The following is a 27,863-nucleotide window of genomic DNA, read 5'->3' on the forward strand; positions in this document are numbered from 1 at the left end:
GCCTAAAACTTTGAGCTTAAATCCCAATTTTTTTCACTGAAGTCATCATGGCAATTATGAATATGAAGATTAAATTATGACCCAGAAATGAAAAGTTACAAGAGTGGTGACTTTTCATTTCTGGGCTTCCATGCCAACTGGGGGTGCTTCTACACCCCTAATAGATTCATGCAGTTTGAAACCATTTTACCTGCCATGACTCAATACTATGGAATTATGGGTGTTGTACTTTGGTGACGGACTAGCACTCTTTGGCAAAGAAAGTTAAAGACCTTGTAAAGCTGCAACTCCCATGATTTCATAGCACTATCCATGGCAGTTGAAGTGGTATCAGCTTCCATTAATTTGACACCATGGATTAGAGTTTCTCAAACTCTGTTCCTTCAGATACATTGGACCTCAGCTCCCACAGTTGCTAAGAACTGGAAAGCTGGATAGGATTTTTGAGAGCTGAAGTCCAAAACACCTGGAGGAGCACAGTTTGGGAAACACTGGTGTAGGTGCACCCAAGGGTTTTAGTCCTGACACTGAAGAAGTTATCCAGAGTGCTGAACCCTATTCCACCAAAGAGTTCATCACCATGAATAGCCTTTTAAAGTCGCAACAAAAACACAAATAGAGTAATTCCTCCAGTGACATAGAGACCACCACCGGTTTCTTCTCCTGTCCTTGCACAATTTGTTTGCATCTTTCATTCTCCCATTCTCATGCATCCTGAAATCTGTTTATTTTAAAAGATTCTTTCTAGCTTGATCTAATGCAGAATTTGCTGTGTAATTTCCCCAACAGAAAATGCAATTCAGGCCTTTGGCAATGGTACAGATGTGAATGTGTGGCAACCATTCCTACCTGTCCAGACAACCACAGCTTTAACTACAACAGCTTACAGATCAAAGTCACTGGGATCCGAGAACACCAACAATGAAATACCTACCAACAATGACTTACCAGCATGTGCCAATCTCAAGGTAAGAAACTCCTGGAGTTGCCACTTCCTGACAGTTATACCAAAGTGCAAAGAAGGAGAAAGCAATTGTCTGTCAGATAAAGAATATGCCTTCACTTGATGTACATGCAGATTGAACAGACAGGTTTCTATTTAACTGTCTCCTGTTACCGTCAACATATGACGGGGCGTTACTTCCAGATATTATTGCATTAAACCAGTCACTCATAATTTTAAATAGTAAAAGCAATAATAGGTTGGACTACTATAATAATGGATGAACAAAAGATGCTGTTAATCCTAGAACTTCGGCAGGTTTGGATAAGGATTTGAGATACCGCTAAGACTTGGCCAAATGCAGTCCTATCCATTTTTTTCTTTTTTATTCTTAAACTATAGTACTGATTGATGATGAATTGAATAATGCAGAAAATAAGTTGTGATCCACTACAATACCATTAGGGGAGGCCCTTCTCTCACTTCCTCCTCCGTCACAAGCACGACTTGTGGGGACCAGGGAGAGGGCCTTCTCTGTGGTGGCCCCTCGGCTTTGGAACTCGTTACTCAGCGAAATTAGACAAGCACCCACCCCGGCAGCTTTCAGGAAAGCCTAAAAACCTGGCTGTTCCGGTGTGCCTTTGAGGAATAAATGCAAATCCCCATACCACGACCAGCTCAATACAATATGCTCTTTGATGCACTTTATCTCATCCTTTAGTGAAACTCACCCCATTGCTTGTCCCATCTAAAATCCCCCACCAGGTACACTGCCCTACTCATCCATCGTCACCCAGGGTTTTTATACTTTATAATGTTATTCCTTGTAATTGGCCCTGCCTCCTATGCTCACCTTACTATTTTATTTTCATTTCCTGTGTTTGACTTTGTATTAATTTGTTGCTTATTTTTATTTGTTGTTGTTATTTGCTGTGTATTTGATTTTGATTTGTTGTAATTGTTGGGCTTGGCCTCATGTTAGCAGCCTCGAGTCCCCTCCGGGAGATGATAGCGGGGTATAAATAAAGTATTAAAATTATTATTATTATTATTATTATTATTATTATTATTATTTATTACTGGGCTACCTAATGGATGGTTGGTTGCTAGAGTTCTTTCCAAGAATGATGACCTTAGTTTGTTGTCAGTGAGACAGTTTCCTAAATTCTATGGGTAGTTCCAACTAGAGTATACTATTTGAATTAATGTGAATTGCATTCGTGTAAATCCAACATTAAATGTATTAATTCAGTGGGTTTATTATAGTAAAGTCTACTGTTAGGATTTGGGCATATATATTCTTAGGTAAAAATGCAGAGTGCTCTTTGAGCTGTAAGAATGCACATTTAGTATAATGTGAAACAAATTACTCATGTATTAGGCTTCAAGCATCCTGATCATAAGGATATGGATTCAATGAGGAGTCCAATGAAGAAAGGGAGGGGAAGGAGAGAGGGAGAGGGCATCGGGGTGGGTCAAGCAGGGCTTAAGTCAGCGTTTCTGTGTGCAAAATATTCACACACTTCAGGGCCTGACTACACAGCACAAACAAACATTTAATATCATTTCATTACAAACATTACTAACCTAGTTCAACCTGCGGTGGAGTTTGGAGCCAGCTCAGATTGGGTCCACCAAGGCAATCACAAGTCCAACAACCCTTTGTTTTTCTCAACCTTACCTGGTGATAGGTAATATCTTTCTCATCTCATCTTTAATTACTTTTTAATCGCCCTCCATCCGAGATGCTCCAGGCGATTTATATTGCAGAAATTATACAGGATAAAACACATACATACAAATATTAAAATTAACATGGGTCAAATGCTCTAGTAAAACACCAGGGTGGGGGAAGCCTCTCTTCCTCAGAAACTTTATGAAACAGGCTAGTGTGGCACAGTGGATAAAGTGCTGGGAGATCCTTCTAATTCCCAAGGAAACTCTCCTGATGAAATTAAGCCAATCATTTCCTCATTGCTTTTCTTAGGCAAGGAATCATTATCATGAGGGCTTTGTTTTAAAATATCTACATTACATTCCTCTCTGTTCCTTGTACCTTAATGTCAGAGGCTTCCATGGACTTGATTCCCTTACTCTCAGAATTCATGTGTCTATGTCCATCCCTGCTCATGGTTATCATTGCTCCACCTGCTCAGACTTCTGTTACCTGAAGTTGTCCTGCTCCCCCTCATTGTCCATTCTCTCACGACTTGCCTGTAGCCCAGAGCATCCATGCATTCTTTATTTTCTGCAAACCACATTTGGGATGAAGCATTGGGAACAGCCCCATAGAGCAACTAAAAATCCACTGAAACAATTCCACGTGCTTTGTATGTTTAACCCTTCCACTTTATTTTCCTTTCTCTGTTTTTTCATCTATGTAAATTATATACACTGAAAGCTCCACAGGACAGCTCCCTGTCCTTTGGTTTTCTGTGAACTGCCATGCGTACAGATGGTATATATGTATATGTATGTGTGTGTATATAAATGCATCTCTGTGTGTAATATATGAGGATAGATGGGAAGATGGGTGGATGGAAAAAGTCAGATTTCCCTTGTCTCAGAAGGATCGAATCAGACTACCCTTGGAAATACCTGTGCTATCAGTCTAAGCTGGGCCAAAAGAAAAATATAACCTAAAAGAGAATTGGATTTTTTATCATCCTGAATATGGAGAGCAGTGTGGGGGAATATCTGTAAGTGACACAGGCCTACCGCTAAAGCAAATTAAAATACAGGGTTAGTCAAAATGCATAGACCAATAAGCCATTCAATTGAATGGCTTATTGGCCTATGCATTTTGACTAACCCTGTATATCTTGCATTTTTAGAGCAATGTAGTAATAAGAAATTTGTAAAGTACAAGTGTCAGCCTGTTGACCGCATTATGTCAGATTACGCTGGAAATTTAGGGGATAAACATAAATCTTCTCTAATATGAAGTATTTAGCCAATTTTCTAAATGTTTTTTTTCATATAATTTATTCTTAAAAAATGAATAGCAGCATTCCAAAGGCATCTTTGAATCAAAACACACATCTTTAAATGGTAGCAATGTCAGGAGTAAGTTGTAAAACTAAGTAATTTGTTCCCCACAAGAACTGGGATTTTTGGTCTAGTTTTGGATGATAAGAAGAGAGATGTTTTGTGTTAGGGAATAGGAACTTTCAGGCTGCAGAGGTTTCCTCCACTAAATGCATTCCTATCTGGGATCCATATCTCTTCTCCAGGACTATCATCCACAGAGGTAAGGGTTAGTCATCTCTGTTATAGAGTAACTGTAGGGATTCCTAGTGCTTCCCCTCCTCTATCAACTGGTAAAGGCACAGAGAGAAGCAAAACTGATAGAGCACTCTTCAGAACCATTAGGCTAGTGGGTCAAGGCATCAGAAACATCAACCAGAATGGGTCTCATCCCTGGCAGTGCACCCTTATGTCACCTAGCGCACAGAGTTTGTAGAGAGTTGTGCATCCCCCAATAAGAGTACTTTGTCCTTGCTTTTAAATGTTACCCTATTAATCCACTAGCCATATTTCTTTGGGTGGCTGTAATATAATACAGGTTAAGCATCCGGTATCTGGAATTATGAAATCTGAAATAGTTCAAAATCTGAAATTGTCCACAAGGGCAGCTGAAATGATGATGCTTTAGCTCTCCAATTGTTCAATGTACAAAACTTTGTTTTGTGTACAAAATTATCAAGGCTATTGTGTATAAAATTACCTTCAAGCTATGTGTTTAAGGTGTATGTTAAATATAAATGAATTTATTTACGATATTTCTATCCCGCCTTCTCGAGCCCGAAGGTGACTCAAGGCGGCTTTACAACATAGGCAGCTATTTGATGCCGTAACCATATATAGTATAAAATTTAAAACATTTAAACTATTTATAAAATCATACAATAAAAACCATTTAAAAACATATAAAACCAATGCCTTAACTGTTTATCTTGTTGTCCAAAAGAACATCGACTGAGCCGTCCCACAATTCAGTTCCATATAAATCCATGTTTGTCTATTGCACTGCATCCCCAAAGGCTTTTCAAAAAGCCAGGTTTTTTTAAAAAAATTATGTTTAGGTGAGATCTTCAAGTTATCTCATTATGAATGTGTAAGCAAATACGGGTATTTTAAAATCTGGAAAGATCCAAAATCCAAAACACTTCTGGTTCCAGATCAGGGATACACAGTCTATATTTAAATGGTTACTGCTATATGAACCTTATCCATAGAATCATTACATGTTATGCATTATCCCAGGTGTGATGTAGCTTTACAAGTAGCATTCAAAGAACTATAAATAAGAATACTATAAGAAAAGGTGGGCTGATCAAAGAGAAAAGGGTTCTGGAAAAAAACATGGTGGAGATTGCTTGCTTGGCTAAAGAGGCCAAAATGGCATTGCCTTCTCACACTATCAAGCAATTGTGACCCATAGCCCTTCAACAGCAGAGAAAGCCATATTACCCCTAGCAGGAGCCTGTGTCGGACAGCTCTGAGTGCCTTTTCTTCTTTGATCATGGCAAGTACAATAGTACAGATGAATTCCAATCCACTCTGCCTTTTGCCTCCGATCATACAAGATTTGTCATCTTGTTGCCTCTCCAGCAAAACACCCACATCCCTCACCGTGTTTCCTATTTACACTCACCCACTAACCAATTACAAATCCATGAAGCTTCCACACCTGCTGTGGCCTGATCCCTCTGAGTGCTGTGCTGAAGCTTTTAAGCTGAACCCCTGCCTAAATCCTACACAACCCTTGCTAATAACAATACTAATAAACACTCTGCTTTCATAGAGCTGCTTATGATCTCCAAACAGCGGGCATCGTGCTGAACACCTGCAATTTGCACTAAGGCTCACAGAGGAAACCCAGGGCTAAGTGCTCCACGGCATGCTGTGAATGGTGCTTAAATCCCTATCTTGGAGGCTAATCCTTCCTTTGCCCTCCTCCCTTTTTTTGCATATGTTCTTCAGAGGAAGCCAAGACAATCTGCCGTTTGCGCTCAGAACTGAACAGCCAGGCTCTGTAATTGTGTCTGAAAGTACAAGTACATACACATTAATTAACTGCCATATAAAATTAATACATTGCATGGTTTCCAGTAGCGCTCCTCCATGGCAAAGTTCTCAGAGAAATAGAGTTAAATTTATTCTTATGGCTCTTTTGCAGTACGCAATTATTGTATAGCACTACGATTCTAGTTTAGCTGTCATGGCAACATCCTAGGGTTTGCAGTTTAGGGACATCTGCAAAGCATTTTCCAGGAGGGAGTTCTAGTGCCTCACTGAACAACAAACCCCAAAATTCCAAAGGATACAGTCATGGCAGATAAAGTGAAACCATGGTGCTATATTCATGTAATATGACAGAGCCATTGGTTATGCAAAGGTGGAGTTCCTTCATATATGTACTTCTGTGCACTATAGTGAGGAAAGGGTTTACAGATAGTTGGGAAATGTAAGCTTTAAGGGACTATAGTTCCTAGAAGTATCTTGGAATCATGGAGGGTTCTTATAATTAAAAATATATATAACCAGTTTGAGCTCTGGTGTTAAAAACAGCTGCTTTGGCTGCCAGGACTCTCTCTAGGCAGATGAGGCTTCTGAATTGTTTTCATTCTGGTCCAGCTGTTGCAACAGCTGGACTCATGGCTTTATACAGGAAAAGGGGATCTATAGGTCTAGATTTGCTAAAGAGCTCAAGGTTGTATCCTCCCCTTCTGCTTGCAAAGAAAACAGAGGAGAGTTCACCCTGCTCTCTGCCAGCTGTGTCATCTTCTGCCTGCAGGGACACCTGCTAATGTGAACATCTGGGTATTTGACCTCCCAAGAAGGTCAGACAGCGAGGGGATTTTTTGACTGCCTGAAAAAGATCACTGATATTCAGACACGTCTCTCACTATCTTCAGTGAAGTACAATAATTCTGTATGCCTGCATCTCAAAGCACTGCTTTGCTTAACCAAAGAATGGAATTAAAAAGAAGAACAGAAACAAAATAAAGCAAAGCAATTCAGGATGTTAGAGCTTGGAATCTTTGGTTTGTTTTTTGTCTGCAACTATCCGGGCAATTTGGCCATTGACTAAGATTCTGGGAACAGCAGTCCAAAAATGTTTTTTGAAGCTGAAATGTTTGCTGACCCACCCATATTTTGTGTGCTACTTGCAGAAAAGTGGTTTAGAGCCACACATGTTTTTTTTACAACCTAACTTACTTTGGCATCTAGTATTATTATTCTGCTTAAACATATTTTCTATTCCTCACCACTGTGCTCCCCCCCCCCCCCCACCCCTCTCAAGCCACAACTTTTGCATGTCGTCTGTCCAAAATTTCAATTCTTCTTGTGGAGGTAACTTTCCTTCTTTATTTTTTAATCCTTTTACAATAAATTTTCTCCATACATCATCAAAATCACTTTGTTTCCATATACCTCTTTTAACTTTTAATATACATGTCAGCTTATCATTTATTGCCAGTTTCCATACTTCCTTATACCACTTCTCTATTTGTATATTTATTTCTTTTTTCCAGTTCCTTGCTATAAGCAATCTTGCTATTGTTAATAAATTTGTTATCATTTCTTTATCTTCTTTTTTCAATTGTTTATTGTTATATGATGATAATAAAGCTATACTAGGACTTCTTTCTATTTTAATATTCATTATATCTTCTATTTCTCTAAATACTTTCTCCCAAAAATTATTTACATATTTACATTGCCACCACATATGTATATATGTTCCTGGTTCTTGACATCCTTTCCAACAATTTTTTGAATAAGTTTTGTTTATATGTGCTAATCTTACTGGTGTTAGATACCATTTCCATATTAACTTTGTTAGGATTGCAGTGCAGTCTTATTACAGCCCATAATGCTCACTTATAATTTATTTTGCATATTTATTTTTGACATCTCAATTTGGAAAAGAAAGCAAATCAAGATATGAATCTGTGGTCTATTGTGGATTTACAAAGTATACTTAGTTAAAAGTTGTATCTACATTCAGGAAACTATAGTTGAAGTGGTATCTCTGTCTCAGTGGTATCATCTTATCTTGGTGTCACAAAGCCCAGACCCTGTTTCCAAACAGGAGATTAGTATACAGTCTAACTTCAAGCCACATAATCCAGTCAAAAGGAAGCAACAACAGAATAACACCAGAAAAACTGAGAGTCTGTTCCAAAGCTGATTCCAACAGAGTCTAGTCAAGGGTTTATCCAGAAATCCAAATGCCAGAGTCCACAAAATAGTTTATGGTCCAGAGATCACCAACAGCTCCACATGCTGAAGTTGCTGTTAGTAACAAGGTGCCACTTGAGAGCACCTTTTACGCTGGCTTCACAGGTATTGCCTATTGATAGCTCATTTCTCTGCCAACTGGAGAACCTGCAAAGTTGAGACTTCTCCCTTCACAGGTCTAAAAGAGATGGGACACTTAATCCTTCCTCTGCCTGCTTAGTTGAACTTGCTTGTACTTGATCTGCAGTCTGAGAAGTGGTATCGTCCTCCATAGGCTCTTCCTCCAAGCTCAGCTGAGGAAGCTGCTGGGCTCCAGGTCAAATGCTGGCCCTTAAAAAGTATCTTCTCACCCTTGCTATCAGAGTTCTCTACAACACCTAGCTTCTCTAACCAAAAACCAGTAAAGTAATAAAGCTACTGGGCTTTATCTTCATTTATTTTTCATGGAATCCTGTTGCAGTACCAACATAAAAACAGATGCACAAGCATTTGCACTTTATCAGATAATGCATATGCATGGTCCCTAATGCAGCCTATCATTCCACGTGCACATAACCCTCTCACATATATTTTTTTAATGTGGTGGATTTGATTTACGTGATATCTATACAACATTTGAGATCCAGCATAACTACAATAGCTGTATGATCTTGGGCAAGTCATATTCTCTCAGCCTTAGAGGAAGGCAATGACAGACCTTTTTTGAACCAGTCTTGCCAAAAAAACCTCTCATCGTTGCATCAGAGGGTTGCCATAGGTCGAAAACGAGTTGAACAACGAGAAATATATTTATCTAACACTAAATGTGAATGCGATTTTGTGCTATGCCACATACAGCTGTAGTATTTTACCTTATTCTCAACTTTTATGTATATAAGGACAAGGGTCATGGTAATGGGTGAAGACTTTTATTAGTTAGACTTTTGATTAGGCAACTTACACCAAGCTAGAAAAAAATGAAATGCATCAACAAGACTTAGCCTAATAGTATGATGGACAATTGATTCTAACATGGCACTTTGGCAGCTACCCAATGCTCTGCATTTTAATTTCTCAGGAGGTTATTGCCTGACAATGTCATTCATATTTTGTATAAATTAATCACCTACTTACCACCATCTTATTCTAACAAGAACAAAAAAAAAAAACCATTTTAAACGGTTTATATATTCAGCAGGAAAGATTCATATGTGGAAGGACATATCTACCGGAATTGCACACAATTGATTTGAGGAGTGCTTCTGATGAGATTGAAAGCTGAGTGAAGCTTGAACATCATGTCAATCACCTTGCAATTCCCATACATGTCCAGCAGCTGTGATAAAATGGGGTCCTGTAGGTGGCCTCAATTCATCTCTAGTATCTATAACACCAAAATGCCAGGGACTAGGTAAAGGCAGATCCTTTCAGGGCTTGGAGTCTTTAAAATGTGTGTTGTACATTCTGAAGATTATGTGACTAAGGGACCCTTAGATGTGGGACACTGACGCATGAAAGCATCAGAACATCTTTTTAATGTGGCTCTTGACCAAAGATTGGAAATGTTATTTCATGGTTGATAATGCCCCAGAATCCTCTAGCCAACATCATCAGTAGCTCATTTGCTGACATTCTAAATAAGGGCACAGGCACTGAGGAAAACAACATTTCACAGTATCCATATACACTACAACCCCTAAATTCATGGCCTTGAGCATTTTCTAAGTCTCAGGTATCAGGCCAGATGTCCTTTCTTTCAAATACCTATTCAAACCCTTGTAAATATGGGGATTTTGCTGTAATATGGATGCTGTCATTTTAGTGTTGAAGATGCCCAGGAGGAACACCACTCTTCCTATTATAGTAACTACTACTAGGGAACTGTTGTTGTTCATTCGTTCAGTCGTCTCCGACTCTTCGTGACTTCATGGACCAGTCCACGCCAGAGCTCCCTGTCGGCCGTCACCACCCCCAGCTCCTTCAAGGTCAGTCCAGTCACTTCAAGGATGCCATCCATCCATCTTGCCCTTGGTCGGCCCCTCTTCCTTTTGCCTTCCACTTTCCCCAGCATAATTGTCTTCTCTAGGCTTTGCTGTCTCCTCATGATGTGGCCAAAGTACTTCAACTTTGTCTCTAGTATCCTTCCCTCCAGTGAGCAGCCGGGCTTTATTTCCTGGAGGATGGACTGGTTGGATCTTCTCGCAGTCCAAGGCACTCTCAGAACTTTCCTCCAACACCACAGTTCAAAAGCATCGATCTTCCCTCGCTCAGCCTTCCCTAAGGTCCAGCTCTCACATCCATAGGTTACTACAGGGAATACCATGGCTTTGACTAGGCGGATCTTTGTTGCCAGTCTGATGTCTCTACTCTTTATTATTTTATCGAAACTGGACATTGCTCTCCTCCCAAGAAGTAAGCGTCTTCTGATTTCCTGGCCACAGTCTGCATCTGCAGTAATCTTTGTGCCTCAAAATACAAAGTCTGTCACGGCCTCCACGTTTTCTCCCTCTATTTCCCAGTTGTCAATCATTCTTGTTGCCATAATCTTGGTTTTTTTGATGTTTAGCTGCAACCCAGCTTTTGCGCTTTCTTCTTTCACCTTGATTAGAAGGCTCCTCAGCTCCTCCTCGCTTTCGGCCATCAGAGTGGTGTCATCTGCATATCTGAGGTTGTTAATGTTTCTTCCAGCAATTTTCACCCCAGCTTTGCATTCATCAAGCCCCGCACATCGCATGATGTGTTCTGCATACAAGTTAAAAAGGTTGGGTGAGAGGATGCAGCCTTGCCGTACTCCTTTCCCAATCTTGAACCAGTCTGTTGTTCCGTAGTCAGATCTACTAGGGAACTATTTCACATGAATATACTGAGTTTAGCAGCAGATAGGAAGCTAGAAATGAAAAACAGTCCCACCTGCTACCAATCAGACTCCTCCGTCCAATTTAACTTTAGCAGACTGAAAATCCCTAGTAATTGATATATCTTTGCACAGGTAAATTTTTAAAACAGCCACAGTTAATGATGTGTAATTGTGTGTACAACAGTGTGTACAATAAAAATTCTACTAGATAGTGACCTTCCACTTTGAAGAGATACACCGTTTGTCTTGTATTAGGACAATGATATAATTGAGTACAAGCCAGAGCCTACAGTGTTGGACTAAAAAATACTCTGACCTGATTTATGATAGTTTCTTATATTCTATGTATCATTGGTACTGGGGTTTTCTTGGATGATTGCAATAAACCATTTTGTTTGTTCCCTGCTTTGAACTGATTGTGTTAGAAAATGAGAATGTAATAGAGATGCTGAGAAGAGAACATTACTACCTCCATGTTTTTATTTTTGAAAGAATATTGTGAAAGCGAAGCCACCACTTGCTGATCCAGAAAGGAAAGTGGTGTGCAATGCTGTTGTTAACTTCCCTTGCTTTGAGAACAGAGAAAAAACAGACCTGTCCCTTAGCTCTTAATCTAACACTATTGAAACTATACATTTTGTGATTGCTGCTTTGTACAAATCACTTTAGCTGTGACATAATTCCTCTCTAAACAAATTATATGTCAGAAGGCAGTTCAGTGTAAATTTGTGCTAGAGTGCTCTCACTGAATTCACTGGGACTTCATTCAGAAGGCTAATTGTCTTGGAAACCTACTCTGGACTTACCTTTAGTGCAATTTGAACATCAAGGCAAGTATGGTTTTGTGAGACCAAGAAATTAATTACTGTATATAATGTTTTTGTCTATTATTAGTAAAAAAAATGCCAAGTACAATAGTCTAAACCAAATAGTACTTTTTTTATACAGTTCTGAGTTCTTTAGAGGACTATTTCCTGTATGCTTTTGACCTAAACTAAACAAAATATAAACCCAGGGAATTACAGTTTACCATTTCAGTTACATGTTAAGTAAGAGTGTCTGGTTTGTGTGCAGGAAGAGTTGCCATGTTCCAGTTATGTGTAATTTGTGTATAATAGCTGTGTAAATTAAAGGTGGAAACAGGCAGTTTGTAGCAAACGTTTTGCATTTCAGAGTATTTCTAATTTCTGTTTAAGGGATATTCCACCTGTATAGTGAGTTATTCAGATTTACTTTGTTACTTCGTTCTATTGCATTTTTTCCTAAATGACTTGGTTCTGTGATTTTCTTTGTATGGGTGTATATTCTGGTAGTTCTGTAAGAATTCACCTCTGCTCTTTGTAAACACACTAGACTTTCTTATAGATTACAACATTTACTTGGGAGAGAGTCAATTTCTATCTCAGTGATACTGTGATATTCCCTTATGAGCAAAACACTAAAAGGTAGCAGATACATTTCTTTCAAAACAGTGTGGCTATATTTTTACCTTCTGTCTCAGCTATTAGAAAGGCTGAAACTGCTTTTGTTAGAAAGGAAAACTTGCCATCTGGGCCAGCTAATGGCTCAAACACATGTTTATTTTGGAGGGTTCCTTTAAAATCTTGTTATTCATAATGGCAGCCACTATGCCTTGTTGTGCTTTGCTATATACTTTGCACCAGAGAATACTCATTCATTGAGTGGCAGAGGGATGGATTCATCTCATCAAGGCAACCCTGTTTTTGTCTATGTGTCTGTGTGCACATTTGGTAGAATACCTAGAGTCCAAATAACCCAGCTGTGAAAATGACATGTGCATGATTGAGATTGATTGAGTGATTGAGATAGGTGATAATTGGATATCATAACGCGTAATTTGTTGTCTAGGGTCAAATGACTGTCCTGACTATTTGGGCAGCAATTTATTGAAAAAAGAACTTGGAACTGCATGTCAAATTCAGTATCATAAAAACACAGCCCACTGTGATAACTGCAAGGTCAACACCTATTTTAGCAGTATAGATCTTGCAGACTGTCATTTTCAACAACGTTCATTCAGCACTCTTGATACCAATTTCAGTCCTGACTTATCTACAACAGAGAGATATATAAACAACTGTGTTACAATTCATTAGGAAGTATCTATCAGAGTTTTGAATGGGTACAACGGGATTTGGGGGTTAACCATAAATGGCTTCAATCATGCATGGTTCGACTTAGCATAGTAGTTCTGCATATGGAACTATGGTATGCTGAATTATTTACCATTCCCACCACCATATTATAGAAGTTCCAAAGCCCCCTTCCCACAAACATTTGTGCCTGAACAAGAGCATGAGGGTCACAAAAGCTTCTGGCTATGACCCATAACCAAACACCAAACAATGATATGCATAATCCAACAAGGTATACTGAGCTCTCTGGAGGTATTAACTGCTGCTGGGGGGATATGGAGAGTGGTGGTTGAGCAGGCTTCAGCAAAGAAAATAATACCAGCCTACACAGTGATCAAAAATAGACATATGCCGGCATAGGATGAACTCATACCTGCATATACTACCAATTATTTTATTTATTTATTTCACTTACTTATACCCCGCCCTTCTCACCCGGGGGGGGGGGGGCTCAGGGCGGCTTACAGAGGAGGCACAATTAGATGCCCAAATCCATTGACAAGCAGTACAAAATACAAGGCAATTCAACAGTTAAATTAAAAACATCAATACATCATACAATAATAAAACAATCTCATGCTCAGGGTTCAGAGTCCATATATCCATTCCATTCCATTTGCCCTTGTCTATCGTCAGATCCTTAAATTAGTTGTCAGAATGACCAAAGGCTTGGTCCCACACCCAGGTCTTCAGTTTTTTCCTAAACGCCAAAAGGGAAGTCGCCGATCTAATCTCCCCGGGGAGTGAGTTCCACAGGTGGGGGGCCACCACTGAGAAGGCCCTGCTCCTCATCCCCGCCAACCTCACTTGTGAGAGTGGCGGGGTCGAGAGCAGGGCCTCCCCAGAAGATCTTAAACTTCGAGGTGGGATGTAGAGGGAGATCCGTTCGGACAAATACACTGGGCCGGAACCGTATAGGGTTTTGTAGGTCAAAACCAGCACTTTGAATTGTGCTCGGAATTGGATCAGCAGCCAGTGGAGCTGACGCAGCAGGGGGGTGGTATGCTCCCTGTACGCCGCTCCGGTGAGCAATCTGGTTGCTTCTCGCTGGACTAGTTGAAGTTTCCGAGCAGTCTTCAAAGGCAACCCCACGTAGAGTGCGTTGCAGTAGTCCAACCGGGATGTGACAAGAGCGTGGACCACCGTGGCCAGATCTGACTTCCCAAGATACGGGCGCAGCTGGCGCACAAGTTTTAATTGTGCGAAAGCTCTCCCAGCCACCACCGAGACCTGGGGTTACAGGCTCAGCGGTGAATCTAGGATCACTCCCAAGCTGCGAACCTACGTCTTCAGGGGGAGTGTAACCTCGTCTAACACAGGCTGTAACCCTATACCCTGTTCGGCCTTGCGACTGACCAGTAGGACCTCTGTCTTGTCTGGATTCAATTTCAATTTGTTAGCTCTCATCCAGTCCGACACAGCAGCCAAACACTGGTTCAAGGTCTGGACAGCCTCCTTGGTGACAGGTGGGAAGGAGTGACAGATTTGGACATCATCTGCATAGAGATAACATCTTAGTCCGAAACTCCAAATGATCTCTCCCAGCAGCTTCATGTAGATGTTAAATAACATCGGGGACAGAATTGAACCCTGTGGGACTCCACACAGCAACGGTTGCGGAGCCGAACAGGTGTCACCCAATAACACCTTCTGGGTCCGTCCCTCCAGGAAGGATCGGAGCCACCGCAGAGCAGTGCCTCCGAGCCCCATGTCCATGAGGCGCCCCAGAAGGATACCGTGATCGACGGTATCGAAGGCCGCTGAGAGGTCCAGCAGAACTAACAGGGACACACTCCCCCTGTCTAGCTCCCTGCGTAGATCATCTACCAAGGCGACCAAGGCTGTTTCAGTTCCATGTCCCAGCCTAAAGCCAGACTGTGCCGGGTCTAGATAATCAGTGTCTACCAGAAACCTCTGGAGTTGTGTTGCCACCACACGTTCCATGACTTTGCCCAAATAGGGGAGATTGGAAACTGGCCGATAGTTGTCGAATTGAGTGGGATCCAGTGATGGTTTCTTCAACAGCGGTTTTATAATAGCTTGTTTTAAGCTCGCTGGAAATTTTCCTTCCTGTAAGGAGGTATTAACCATCACCTTCACCCACTCTGCCAAACCCCCTCTGGCTTCCTTGATCAGCCAGGAAGGGCAGGGGTCTAGGATGCATGTGGTGGGTCGCACCTCTCCAAGGATCCTGTCCACATCCTCAAGCTGAACCAATTGAAAAGAATCCAACAAAACTGGACAAGCAGATGCTCTCGTTACATTCCCAGAGACTGCCGTTAACATGACGTCAAAACCTGACAGAATCCGCTCAATTTTATCCGCGAAGGATCGAGCAAATGCTTCAAGCGAGCCACCGAGTTATCCGAGGGCTCGCTTTTTGGCGGATTTAACAGGCCCCTGACAACTCGGAAGAGCTCCGCTGGACGATTCTTCGCTGATGCAATATTGGCTGTGATGAATATTTTCTGAGCCGCCGTTATTGCCACATTGTAGGACCTTAAAAAGGCATTCAGGTGTGTTTGAGCCGGGTTGGTGGGCTTCTGGCGCCACACGCGCTCTAGCCTCCTCTTCTTTCGCTTCATCGCTGCCAGCTCCTCAGTAAACCAAGAGGCTGGTTTAGCTCGGTTACTCGAGAGGGGGCGTTCCGGAGCGATGGTGTCGATTGCCCTGGTCAACTCACTATTCCAGCAAGAGACCAGAGCATCGACAGTGTCGCTAGCCAAGGAGGTGGAAAAATCCCCAAGAGCCGTCAGGAGTCCATTAGGATCCATAAGTCTCCTGGGGCGGACCATTCTAATGGGTCCAAGATGTGTCAATTGGCTTAACCAGTGCCAGTATGTTGTAATTACTAACTGCAGTTTTGCGAATGGCTTGTGTTGGTGGTGTAATTCAGAACTACTTTCTATTTGACTTGACTGCACAAAATCCCTCCCCCAACAGTGTACTGTAGACATATATGAAATTATTGATAATATCATTCATTTTGTGAAATGGCATGTAGTCCATGAAAGTTTGCTCAAGAATGCATTTGTGAGTCTTTAAGGACTTTGTTGTTTTTCCTGCAACAGACTTATCACAAAATCCACACACAAACAAACAGTCCTCCTGCTTCTAGAACGTGGCTATATAGCCCGAAAAACCTACAACAACCCAGTCCTCCTGTTGGCCAAGCAAAATGTGGAAAATACATCATGCAAGCTTTTGAAACTTCACTGGCTTCTCCTCAAGCATAGATGTTCAAAATCATACTGAAGAAGAAAAGTGACAGTATTAGAGTCACAGTCCTACATTTTGTCTGAGATGTTATCTAACTTTTTTCTTTGCACAATGAATGTCTTCCACATGATTTCTATTTTGCAGCCTTATGGGAATAGGCCTTATAGGCAGAAAGTAAAAGAGCACAGCATGAATAGCACATGCCTGAACTCAATGTAAGATCTTGTAAAGTAGTGTCACTTGGCTTTGTATAGGAAAAAAAGTTTTCCTTGAACAAATATGATCTAATGTTCCCAGATGTGCCTACTTGCACTTAGTTATTCTTCATGATTCCCATTGGAGAAGTTCTTGTAGTAAAATTGTCTAGCTAAACTGAGATTTCTCTGCAAATGTTACTTCTCCTTTTAGTACAAATGATGTGCAAAGTACTTCCTGAGAATAGCAACTATAATAGTAAAATATCAATGCTCTTTACAAGTGCTCAGTCGCTTTTGGCAAAATGCTATTTTTATAAGTCATTACGTTTGTTTCTAGGAAGCCCACATTCATTTTTAAATGAACAATTATTAAACTATAAAACAAAACTACATGACTCTTAAAGGCATAATCTCAGTTTTTACAGTTAACTATAAAATGCCATATTATTTTAATACAAGAAAGATGCTCAGACTATTAGGATCTCCTTTTCTTAAAAAAAAAAAGAATGGTAAAATCGTTATTATTGGTAAAGTAATCCTGCTGTTTTGCAGTCCAGTAATGCATACATGCACAGTGTATTAGATAACTGAACAGTAGATTCAAAAATGTACCGTATCCCCTTGATATCTGCTAGGATTTGGTTCCAGGACTCTCTGTGGATATATTTTGTTGGCAAGGTGCATGATAATGAGCCTGTGAAGCAAGTCATCACAAGGACTTTTGTGCCCTGCTTTTTGATTGTGCACTCTCCTATTTTCTGATTGGCTCTTGTTTGTCCTGGCTTGATAAGATGTACCATTCCTTGATTTTGTCCAGTTTCAGTGTGCTGCCATATAATCCTGTATTCCTTGATTTTGTCAGAGAAAATGCAGGCAGGCTGTCTTCTATGTATCATTTTCTCAGTGGAATCAGTGCTTCCAGACACTTTACATTCCTCTATTTTTGCTTTAGTCTCACCATCTTTTTCTTGGACCTATAATCTCTATAGTAGACTGTATCTGTAATTTCCATATCTGCAAGGAGTTTTTCTGTTTCAAGCCATGGGAAATGTTTCTTGACTTCATCTGCTTCTTAAAGGTGACCAAATACTTAGGGATTGACCAAAGTATTCAAGGAATCAATCTACCAATCTCTGGATGTCTGACCTCACTTGAAGAGTCACGTTCTGCTTGTGCTGCAGGAAGTTCCTGCTATATATGACAAAGTGGACTTTGCAGTTGCTCTGGTACAATACATCTTCTGTTTTCCCAATCAGTCTCCATCAGAAACAGGAAATGTCCCATTGCTGCATGGCAGGACCACCCAGAGAACATTAGAGCAAAACCTGAGAACAACATACTGTTATTAGTAGCTGAAGGCTGAAAGTCACAGTTAAGACCAAATATTTCATTGTACACTGGATAGAAGGTAAACCAATACTTCAGACTATTATCCTGCACCAATAAAAGTATTAGATTCCCATAGGTGACGGGAAAAGAGAGAGATCACATGCAAACTCCTCAAGTGTGGCAATCAAAACATGAATACAAAGGATGGAGAACATATATTTGAGGGAGGATAAATAGTTATGATGACTAATTTGAAAATGAACAAGATAGGCTGTGGATATAAATATAATAATAAGTTTGTGTGATATGTAACAATTTTACATATTGCTCAAACTTTTTGTGTAATATGTAAAATCACATTTTATTGCTGCCTTAAAGAAAAATAAAGCAACGAGTCACTCTTAACTCTGTGACATGGAAATGTCATTTTTGATGGCCTGATGGTTATGTCATGGTGCATTTCCCATGTTTCTACCCTGAGTCTGAAGTTGTTGGGTATGGTTAGTCCTTTACACAGTATTTCATCATGTGGACCAGATGCTGTTCATATATTTTCTCACATTAGACCTCTTCAGACAGGCATGTAGCCGGGGGGGGGGGGGGGCTGAGGGGCTTCAGCCCCCCCCCCCCCCCGAAATTCTCATGGTGGTTCGCGAAAAGGCCTTACTGGTGCATTATTTAAACTGTTATGTTTATTCATATCATGATCTGATCACCATACTCAATATATCCCATATGCATGGGGGTATTGGGGTAATGATACAAAAGTTTTGCTAGGCTAGACCCTCTTTCACTCAGACTCAGCCCCCCCCCCCCCCCCGAATCAAAATCCTGGCTACTGGCCTGCCTCCAGGAGACAATCTAGATGTTAAATGTCAGCCCCCCCGAAACCCCCCCTGAAATTTTTTAGCCCCCCCCCCCCCCGAAACGAAATCCTGGCTACGGGCCTGTCTTTAGACATTCAGAAGGAAATCTGGGGTATAAAAGTGGAGGCAGGGACAGTGTCCCTGCCCTAGGAGTCCCATGCAGAGTTCATTCCCCGAGCTCACTATGTAAAGTAGAAATATCTGAAGTGGGCTTCTGCTTCTGTTTAATTGAACATTAATATTCTAAATAATTGCTGTTTCTGGTAAAATGATCCCCAATCATGTCACCCCGAAGGTTCGAGAATGAAAGAATGAAGATGAGTATGCAAAGGAACACTGAGCAATGCCAACAGAAGCAAATCGTGTCACTGTTATCACTTTCATTCTTTCTTCCAGATGCCCGAGGAGAGTTACTATGTCCGTTGTGGCATGTTGCATGCACATGTGTTTGCACCTTCCTTAGCAGTAAAATACGCTTTACACAGATGCATATTTCAGAATTTGCTTACACAACATGTAATGGCTTGAAGATACATTTCCCTTTAATAAAATCATAAAATAACATCCACCGCTAAAACAATGTTTACAAAACATGGTTCAGCAAAGTCACACATAGAGGATGGGCCTGAAAGTAGATATGAATCATCAGACATATCCTGCCAATATATTGGACTATTGTGTTTATTAAGAGGAGATGGATATCTTCCATTTGAAATTTATGTGAATACTGACATTTATTTACGATAGAGTCAAGATTTGTACCTTTATGTTGTGTATATAGTAAAAATTTGTCGTATGATAACACATTTGATGTTTCAAATGTAACAATAACATACTACTTTTTGGTATCTTGTATCTCAGTTATAGATATCTGTGTTCTAAGTATACCTGAATTAGGTAGCCATTGGATACCACCTAATAAATTCTGAGTGAAAAATATACTACTGAGTAATAGAAAATGGATGCATGTAATATATGCATTGAAAAGGAATAATTTCTTGAAAAATCATTGTGAGCTCTTTAAGGCAAACAATTAAATTTCAGGCATTTTTTTTCTTTACTCCTGTATTATTCTGGAGCTGTTGGAAATAAGAAAATATAATCCATATTGATTTAGATGATAACATGTATATATTCTTATGGGGACTAATGAATGCAGAAAAAGAATATTTTCAACCCCTCTAGCATGCTTTGAACAATGTAAATAATGAGTATAATTTGCTACGGGAAACAAGGTTCGTAAGAGTTCATCAGACATGTCTACTATTTTTAAGGAAGGGAAATGGCTCAAGGGAAATAAGTACATTAAAAAAGCTTTCCCATTTATAATCGTCCTGTTCAGACAAAACTTAATTTTATGGGAGCGTTGTGAATTTCTGGAAATGAGATTTCTAGAAGATTTTTAATAACACATTTGTAAGCACCAAAAAAGAGAGCCTGCAGAGCCTTTTTCTTCTCCCTATTCTGATAGAGTTTTCTATTCCTGCTTATGTAAATATATTAAAATATCTGTGTCTGTTGTATCTATGTATGGGGTGAAATTGAATTTTAGAACTAAAACCCAAGTATCCCACCCATCTATATATATAAATCTGTTAGGTTGGTTCAACCGGACAGCAAAACTCCACAACCCCCCAACGAAACTGTACCAAAATTGCCATGCCCATAACACAACCCACAAGGTACAAACATATCTACTCAAAATGAAAAACAACACAACAACACACTCACAAAACGGCAAAACAACAAAACTCAAAAAACCCCAACGAAACTTAACCAAAATTGCCATGCCCATAACACAACCCACAAGGTACAAACATATCTACTCAAAATGAAAAACAACACAACAACACACTCACAAAACGGCAAAACAACAAAACTCAAAAAAACCCAACGAAACTTAACCAAAATTCCCATGCCCGTAACACAACCCACAAGGTACAAACATATCTACTCAAAATGAAAAACAACACAACAACACACTCACAAAACGGAAAAACAACAAAACTCACAAACCCCCCAACGAAACTTAACCAAAATTCCCATGCCCATAACACAACCCATAAGGTACAAACATATCTACTCAAAATGAAAAACAACACAACACACTCACAAAATGGCAAAACAACTGAGCATGCACATTGGTGCCCAGCCGCAAGTTCCCTGGCGCGCGCACACAGTTCCCTCTGCAGAAGCCATGCCCACTCCAAGCCCCGCCGCGCCGCTTCCCGCACACACACACCCTGCCGCATGCACACGCACAACCCCACACTCCATCACTCCCCCCGGTGCACACACACACGCAACCCCACGCTCCATCACTTCCCCCACCGCCACACACACACGCGCAACCCCACTCCCCCCTGCTGCCGCACACACACACGCAACCCTATGCTCCATCACTCCCCCCACCGCCACACACACATGCACAACCCCACTCCCCCCCCCCGCTGCCGCACACACACACACAACCTCACGCTCCATCACTCGCCTGCCCCAATCTTACCTCCTTTTACTTCACGCCACGTCCAAACCCCACCCTGCCCCTTCCCGCCCTGTCAAAATCCAGGAAAGACAGGAAGGAAGGAAAGAAGGAAGAAAGAGAAAGGGAGATAAAGAAAAGGGGGAAGGAAGGAAAGTTAGAGAAAGAAGGAAGAAGAAAAGGAAAGATGGAAGGAAAGGAAAGAGAGACAGCAGAAGAGAAAGAAAAAGGGGGAAGGAAGGAAAGAGATAGAGAAGGAAGAAATGAGAGACAGAGGGAGGGAAAGAAAAAGGGGGAAGGAAGGAAGGAGAGAAGGAAAGAAAAAGGGGAATGAAGGAAGGAAAGAGGGAGTGAAGGAAGGGGAAAGATGTAGAGAATGAGGGAGGGAAGGAAAGAAGGAAAGAGAGAAGGATGAAAAGAGACCAGAAGAGAAAGAAAAAGGGGGAAGGAAGGAAGGAAGGAAGGAGAGAAGGAAAGAAAAAAGGGAATGAAGGAAGGAAAGAGGGAGTGAAGGAAGGGGGAAGATGTAGAAAAAAAGGGAAGGAAGGAAAGAAGGAAAGAGAGAAGGAAGAAAAGAGACCAGAAGAGAAAGAAAAAGGGGGAAGGAAGGAAAGAGATAGAGAAGGAAGAGGAGAAGGAAAGATGGGAGGGAAGGAAGGAAGGAGGGAAAGAAGGAGAGAAAGAGGGAAGGTTGGCCACAGCAACGCGTGGCGGGTAAAGGTTGTTATTTCTATGATTATTATGATGCTATTATTCCTATGAGACCCTTTTAGGGGCAATGGGAGAGGTGTCAGGTCCCAGAGGCAATGCATTGCATTATTGTTATTGTTATGATGGTGGTGAAATAAAAGGAAATAAAAAGAGAAAGAAGGAAGCAAACAGGGAGGGAAGAAAGGCAAAGAAAGGAAAGGGGAGGGAATGAAGGAAAGAGAGAAGGATGAAACCAAGTAGCGAAAGAAGGAAAGAAAGAAAGAAAGAAAGAAAGAAAGAAAGAGGTAGAGAAGGAAGAAAGGAGAGAAAGGGGGAGGAAAAGGGGGAAGGAAGAGGTAGGTACCTCTCTTTCATAATAGTCCAGATATCTACCTCAACTTTGATAAGTTTTACTATAGGCCACAGCAACGCGTGGCAGGGCACAGCTAGTAATGTTATATTTTAAAATCTGGAGGACAAGTATCTTGTCATTATATGGCATAGGCATGTACTTACACAAATCATATGCATGTAGTTAAATCAGTGGTTCTCAACCTGGGGTCCCCAGATGTTTTTGGCCTACAACTCCCAGAAATCCTAACAGCTGATAAAATAGCTGGGATTTCTGGGAGTTGTAGGCCAAAAACATCTGGGGACCCCAGGTTGAGAATCACTGAGTTAAATGGTGTTTGCATTGCAGTAATAGGCAATGGCTTTGTTCAGATATGCATATTCAGGTTATATGATCATATTTTCTTCTGCTGCTCTTGTATACTGGTTAATTGAACCATAGTTAACAATTACAATGGAAGCAAGGTCATGAAAGTGTACATAGGATTGCAATCATGTAGTGCAATCTCAGAGTTAAGCCCACAGAGTTCAGTGTGATTATTGTAAAGTGATTATTCTGGAATTACATACATCATATTAGTTCACTACAGATGATCAAAATGTGACTTAATTAACTGACAATTACTTTTTCCCATTCATTAATGGTGAACTATTGTTCAGTTAAATCAGAATTTCTGTACTGAGGAAGGGAAAAGGTGAGGTGAGCAACCAGGAAAGAGTGTGCAGTCTCATTGTGGTTGCCATATTCATGGTTGAATAAACTAGAAAATGCTCTTTTAACATTAGGCCAAAGAAACAACATAGGGTTCCATGGTTGGTGCAACCAAACAAATAATAAAAAATGTCTCTGCTGTCTTGTGTCTTGAGACGTTATACTGCCACGTTGGTCATTACTTTCCTATTTGGCCATGTCTTAATTTGTTGTCACATCAAGTGTGATCATCATAACTTGATTGAATATTTAAAAATCTGAACTGGCCAGACAAAATACAGAGACACTTGTCTTGTGCATACACAGATCTTACAGTTCATGCTCCCTGAATTATAACCCGCAAACTTTTTTGCTTTCAAGGAGGTAGTTTACTTGAAGAAAACAGAATGAGTCTTTTGAATTTGCAACCATAATCCTGGTTTCTGTCATTCTTGAATCTATTACACCAGTGCTCTCAAAATTATCATTATCTAAACTTGTCACTGGAGTCTGGAGTTCTGAATTTCAGTAAGTCCCACATAACTGCAAGAAATGCATGTTATATGTTTTCCACTGTGTAATGAATTTTCACTAGATTATCTCCAAGGGGACAGCTATATATATGGCATAATAATACTGATCTACTTTTAGTGTGTTCAGATTGAGGTGCCAGTCATTTTTTTGCATGTTTAACAACCTAATTAGAAATTAGCATTGCTTTGTACTCGTGATAAAAAAGCCTAATGATTCCTTAAATTTGATACTAAAAATATTATCAAGTTGAAATGTCTGTCTTTGAAATATATGGGTATAATTATTCTACTGCAGAAGTGTCTTCTATCGCAAAATCACCTTCCTAATGATTTATATGTTTAATAGAAAGAAAAAGCATTCGTCCTCTGAGTTTTACTAACTGCTCTACTTCAGTGAAGTTTTGTGATTCCAGTTCTCATGTAACATTAATTCACCTGTCTTTTAAAAAACACTGGAATCAGCTTCAAAAAAATTGAAATTACATAGATCGTTACTAAGCTGGAATTGGCAATAATATAAAGACATCCTCACAAACAAGGTACTACAGTCATCCTGCCACATTTACAATTTTAACTTCTGTGAATTTGATTATATACTGAAATGAACAAAAATATTCTCACTTGAGATCTCTAGGCCCAGTGTGATTCTATGGTCAACTTCCTCCAATCATGCTTTGGGAACTAGAGATTTCTATGGAGCACCCTTTTCTAGGAATCTCCAGTGCAATTCTGTGTTCAGCTTCTATGTCCTTTCAAAAAAGCCTTAATTTTTTTTTCACCTAAAAAAAGAAAACCCCTGGGTTGTTGTAGGTTTTTTGGGTTTTATGACCATGAATCACCCAGTGATTCCGACCATGAAAGCCTTTGACAATAGAGAAAACCCCTTTTGTGTGCCATCTTTTCCCCTCTGAGACTTTTGTGAAAATGACTTACTTAACTTATTCTTAGTGAAAGGATACATTCCCAAGTATGTAAAATAAATATGACTTATGAATATCCTTCACCACTATTGGATGATACAGTGTGAATGAAGGGGGCCATAAGCATGTTTTCTGTTTAATGTAGAAACTGCCCCATTCTTGATGCCAAGCAGGTGTGTAACAGCAGTGACACAAATGGGTTAAGTAAAGCCTACCCTGATAAGTGATTGTAGAAAGAACACGATACTGTTCAAATATCTTCTAAAAGTTGGCATACAGATATGAAAGACATAGGATAGTATTCTATGTGCAAGTCCTCAGCCACAGAATTTTTTGTGCAGGACATATAATTTTCTGTGAAGATGTTAATATGTATGCGCAGAAATCTTCTTTTCTATGTAGAAAATGCTGTTTTAACAACAAAAATCTGCATGTGAATTTTTTGCAATGTAAGTCCCAAACTGAATAATTTCAAAAAGTTGTATTTTTCCCACAATAGAAAGAAAGTTGCTAAATTACTTAAGAATAAACTTAATGAAAAAAATATTTTCCTACATATGACAATGAAAAAAGGAAATCTTGTTTCGTTATCTGGTTTTGTGGCTATGTGATATGCATCATCTGTTACAAGGACCTGCCAATCAAGAATGTACAAATGTCACTTTTTCATAGAAGAGCTATCCACAGTGCTTCCTTTGTGTAAAGCCCAGGAGTGCCACTGTCTCAAAATATTTCTTATAGCCCAGTCTTTTGAAAGCGTATGCAATGAGCTGGATGACTCCAACATCTCCTGCAGGATTCATACTGCTCAGAAGAATATGCTATTCAGCTCTCTGAGAACCCATCCCAATAAGAGACATTTACTTGTTGAGGAGAAAAAAACAAGGGAGGGAATAGTGTGAATAGTGATCTCTTTTATGTAAGAGATCATTTTTTAGCCTGTTAATCTCTTATTCAAGGGTGACCTAAATTATTCTTTAGTTCCCCAACTGCTTAAACGCCTGTTTCTTTTCTGAACTTATTGGTGTGTGTATATTTCTTCTATGTGTCCTGTTTTAACGAGTGCCATTTTTACCATTTACATTTAGATTCAGTCTTTTTCTCAGATGAGCATACATGGATCTTTTCTTCCCTATTCTGTTTTCATAATAACCTCATCAGCTTTGTCATTCTGAAAAACAGTGACAAGGCTAAAGTCATCTAGTGGACATCTTTCACCTGGATGTCCCAGTTCTCGGTACAACTCTGATCTCTACCCAAAAGTAGTCAAGCTGTAGCCAACTCACGAATCAACTCACATTTGCCTAAAAAGAAAGGTCTTGTGGAAAGGCAGGGGAAAAACCTGCATAGTTTTACAGAATCTTTGTCTTTTTGTTCTCTAAGAGTAATGTACCAGTAGCCTTCAATACCATTTGGTCAAAAAGAGCCAAGACTTCTTCCCTAGTTATCACATCCAGCAGACTTTGTGCTTAAAAGTGGAATTTTCACTGTAATAACATTTTTGATACATTCAAACATGTAAAATGTCAAAAGACCTAAGTGCCAGGCACAAAATGAAATGACTTTTATTAAGGAAGGAGGAGAAGAATGGTATTATAGGCAGTTTTCTTTCTACAATACCAAATGATAAAGATGTAGAAGAACCTGTAAGTGTTTAAAATACAATCTTGAGAAACTCATAAGCATTCATTTCAAGCCATATGTTGGAATTACTTTATCACTACCTATGAAGATAGTAAATGTAGAGGAGTTACATCTTGCCAGTACCTCCACGGTATTCCCAAGCCTTCGCAGTACTCATATCTCATTTGTAAAAAAGTAATTCAAACGCAGCCATTTAACTGAAGTGTTTAACATATGCACTTAATAAAAGGCATTAGTCCTAGCAAAGTTCTGAGCATAAATATGTTTTTATTCTGCTTTTAACCTGTCTTCTCACTTTGCCAATAATATTCAGTGTGCATTTACAATCAAAGACTGGGAATAAATCGCATTTATTTTATCCCCCACTGACCTTTTATTCCTGTGTGCTCTAATCAGTTGCCTTACCTGAATAATAGACCTCTGCATTTACTTTCAGACTGTTTCACACACTGACACACACGCACAACTCCCCAATCTATTCTTTGGTGTCTGGAACATAAGGAACTGTCACCCATTTTAGTCCCTTGACTTTAAAATCAATGGGAGCTTGGCATGCTGTTTATTTTATTCCTCTCTACACAATAAGATACTGTATATTCTAGTTAGCCAGAGTAATCAGGAAACCAGCTTAAACCATCCCGTTCTCCTGGGACCTTAGAGAGAGCTGCAAATAGATTGGACTTCATTCTTACCTCTTCCAATGCTATTTTACATCAATTTGTATCTTAAAATTGGATTGTAGTGCACAATGTTAGGTATTGAAGCATGCCATAGATTAAAGGTGCTGCATAAATGATTAATACCTGGGTCCCATATTATTGTAACGATCTTCCTTCTCAGTCGTTTTCTGTGAATAGTCATGGGGGACTCTAACAGAGAACTCAGAGTGCTTTAGTACATGCTTTGATCTTTCTTGAAGATCTTGTTTTGGGTCCCCTTACTATTTGAAGTACACTTAAGAGAGTTCCTTGAGATGAAGTCATCTCTAAGATATCACCGAAGCTTTGGAACTCTCTCCCAGAGGGAAGTTCATTCAACCCATCACTAACACAAGTCATAGGCTTTGTTGTTCAAGATGGTATTTGAGACTCTTTACTTTGCTAATCTAGTGCCATTTTCTTTTTTCTGTGTTTTTTCTTCCTTCCTTTCTGCTGCTATAATCTTGTTTTGTGCCTTCACATTGTTTCTGACTTTTTGCAACTTTAAGGTGAACCTATCACAGGGTTTCTGCATCTGAGAGTGTGTGACTCATCCAAGGTCACCCAGATCCCTTCCACATTGCCATTTATTCCAGATTATCAAATCAGATAATCAACATTACCTTCTTTGAACTTGATTATATGAGTTCAAAAGCAGATAATCTGAATTTTATATGGCAGTGTAGAACTAGTGAGGAATCAAACCATTGTCTCTGGGGTCTTAATTCGATGCTCAAACTGTTACATTATGCTGGTGCTCAACTGCAGTTACACTGCTGCGTTTCAGTTTAAAAGTCAAGCAGAACATTTGACTTAAGAGGAGAGATATGATTACCTGAAATCGAATCGTTGATATCCAATAGTTTTGGAAGTGACTTTGTCTGTTGAGGCAACTGTGAACCGCCCTGAGTCACCTTCGGGCTGAGAAGGGCAGTATACAAATATGGTAAATATATAAATAACAAAAGCTTACCCCGGATTTAAAATAGTTTAGAAGTTACAGTTGTCAGACTGAAAACTGGCAAGAGTTCCTATGCTTTGGATGGCTGAATAAAAG

At 39.9% G+C, this 27,863-nt stretch overlaps 1 protein-coding gene across 2 annotated transcripts in view; it reads left to right on the plus strand.

Annotated features, from left to right (window-relative positions):
* The window catches only part of GFRA1 (GDNF family receptor alpha 1), a 272,424-nt gene that overhangs the window by 223,185 nt on the left and 21,376 nt on the right, over nt 1-27,863 (plus strand). For both annotated transcript variants that reach the window (XM_060768491.2, XM_060768492.2), the window contains exon 7: nt 790-968. In XM_060768491.2, coding sequence (XP_060624474.2) covers nt 790-968 — 179 coding nt within the window. The remainder of the gene's footprint in view (nt 1-789; nt 969-27,863) is intronic.

Source organism: Anolis sagrei, chromosome 3, assembly GCF_037176765.1.
Source record: "Anolis sagrei isolate rAnoSag1 chromosome 3, rAnoSag1.mat, whole genome shotgun sequence".
Taxonomy (NCBI): Eukaryota; Metazoa; Chordata; class Lepidosauria; order Squamata; family Dactyloidae; genus Anolis; species Anolis sagrei.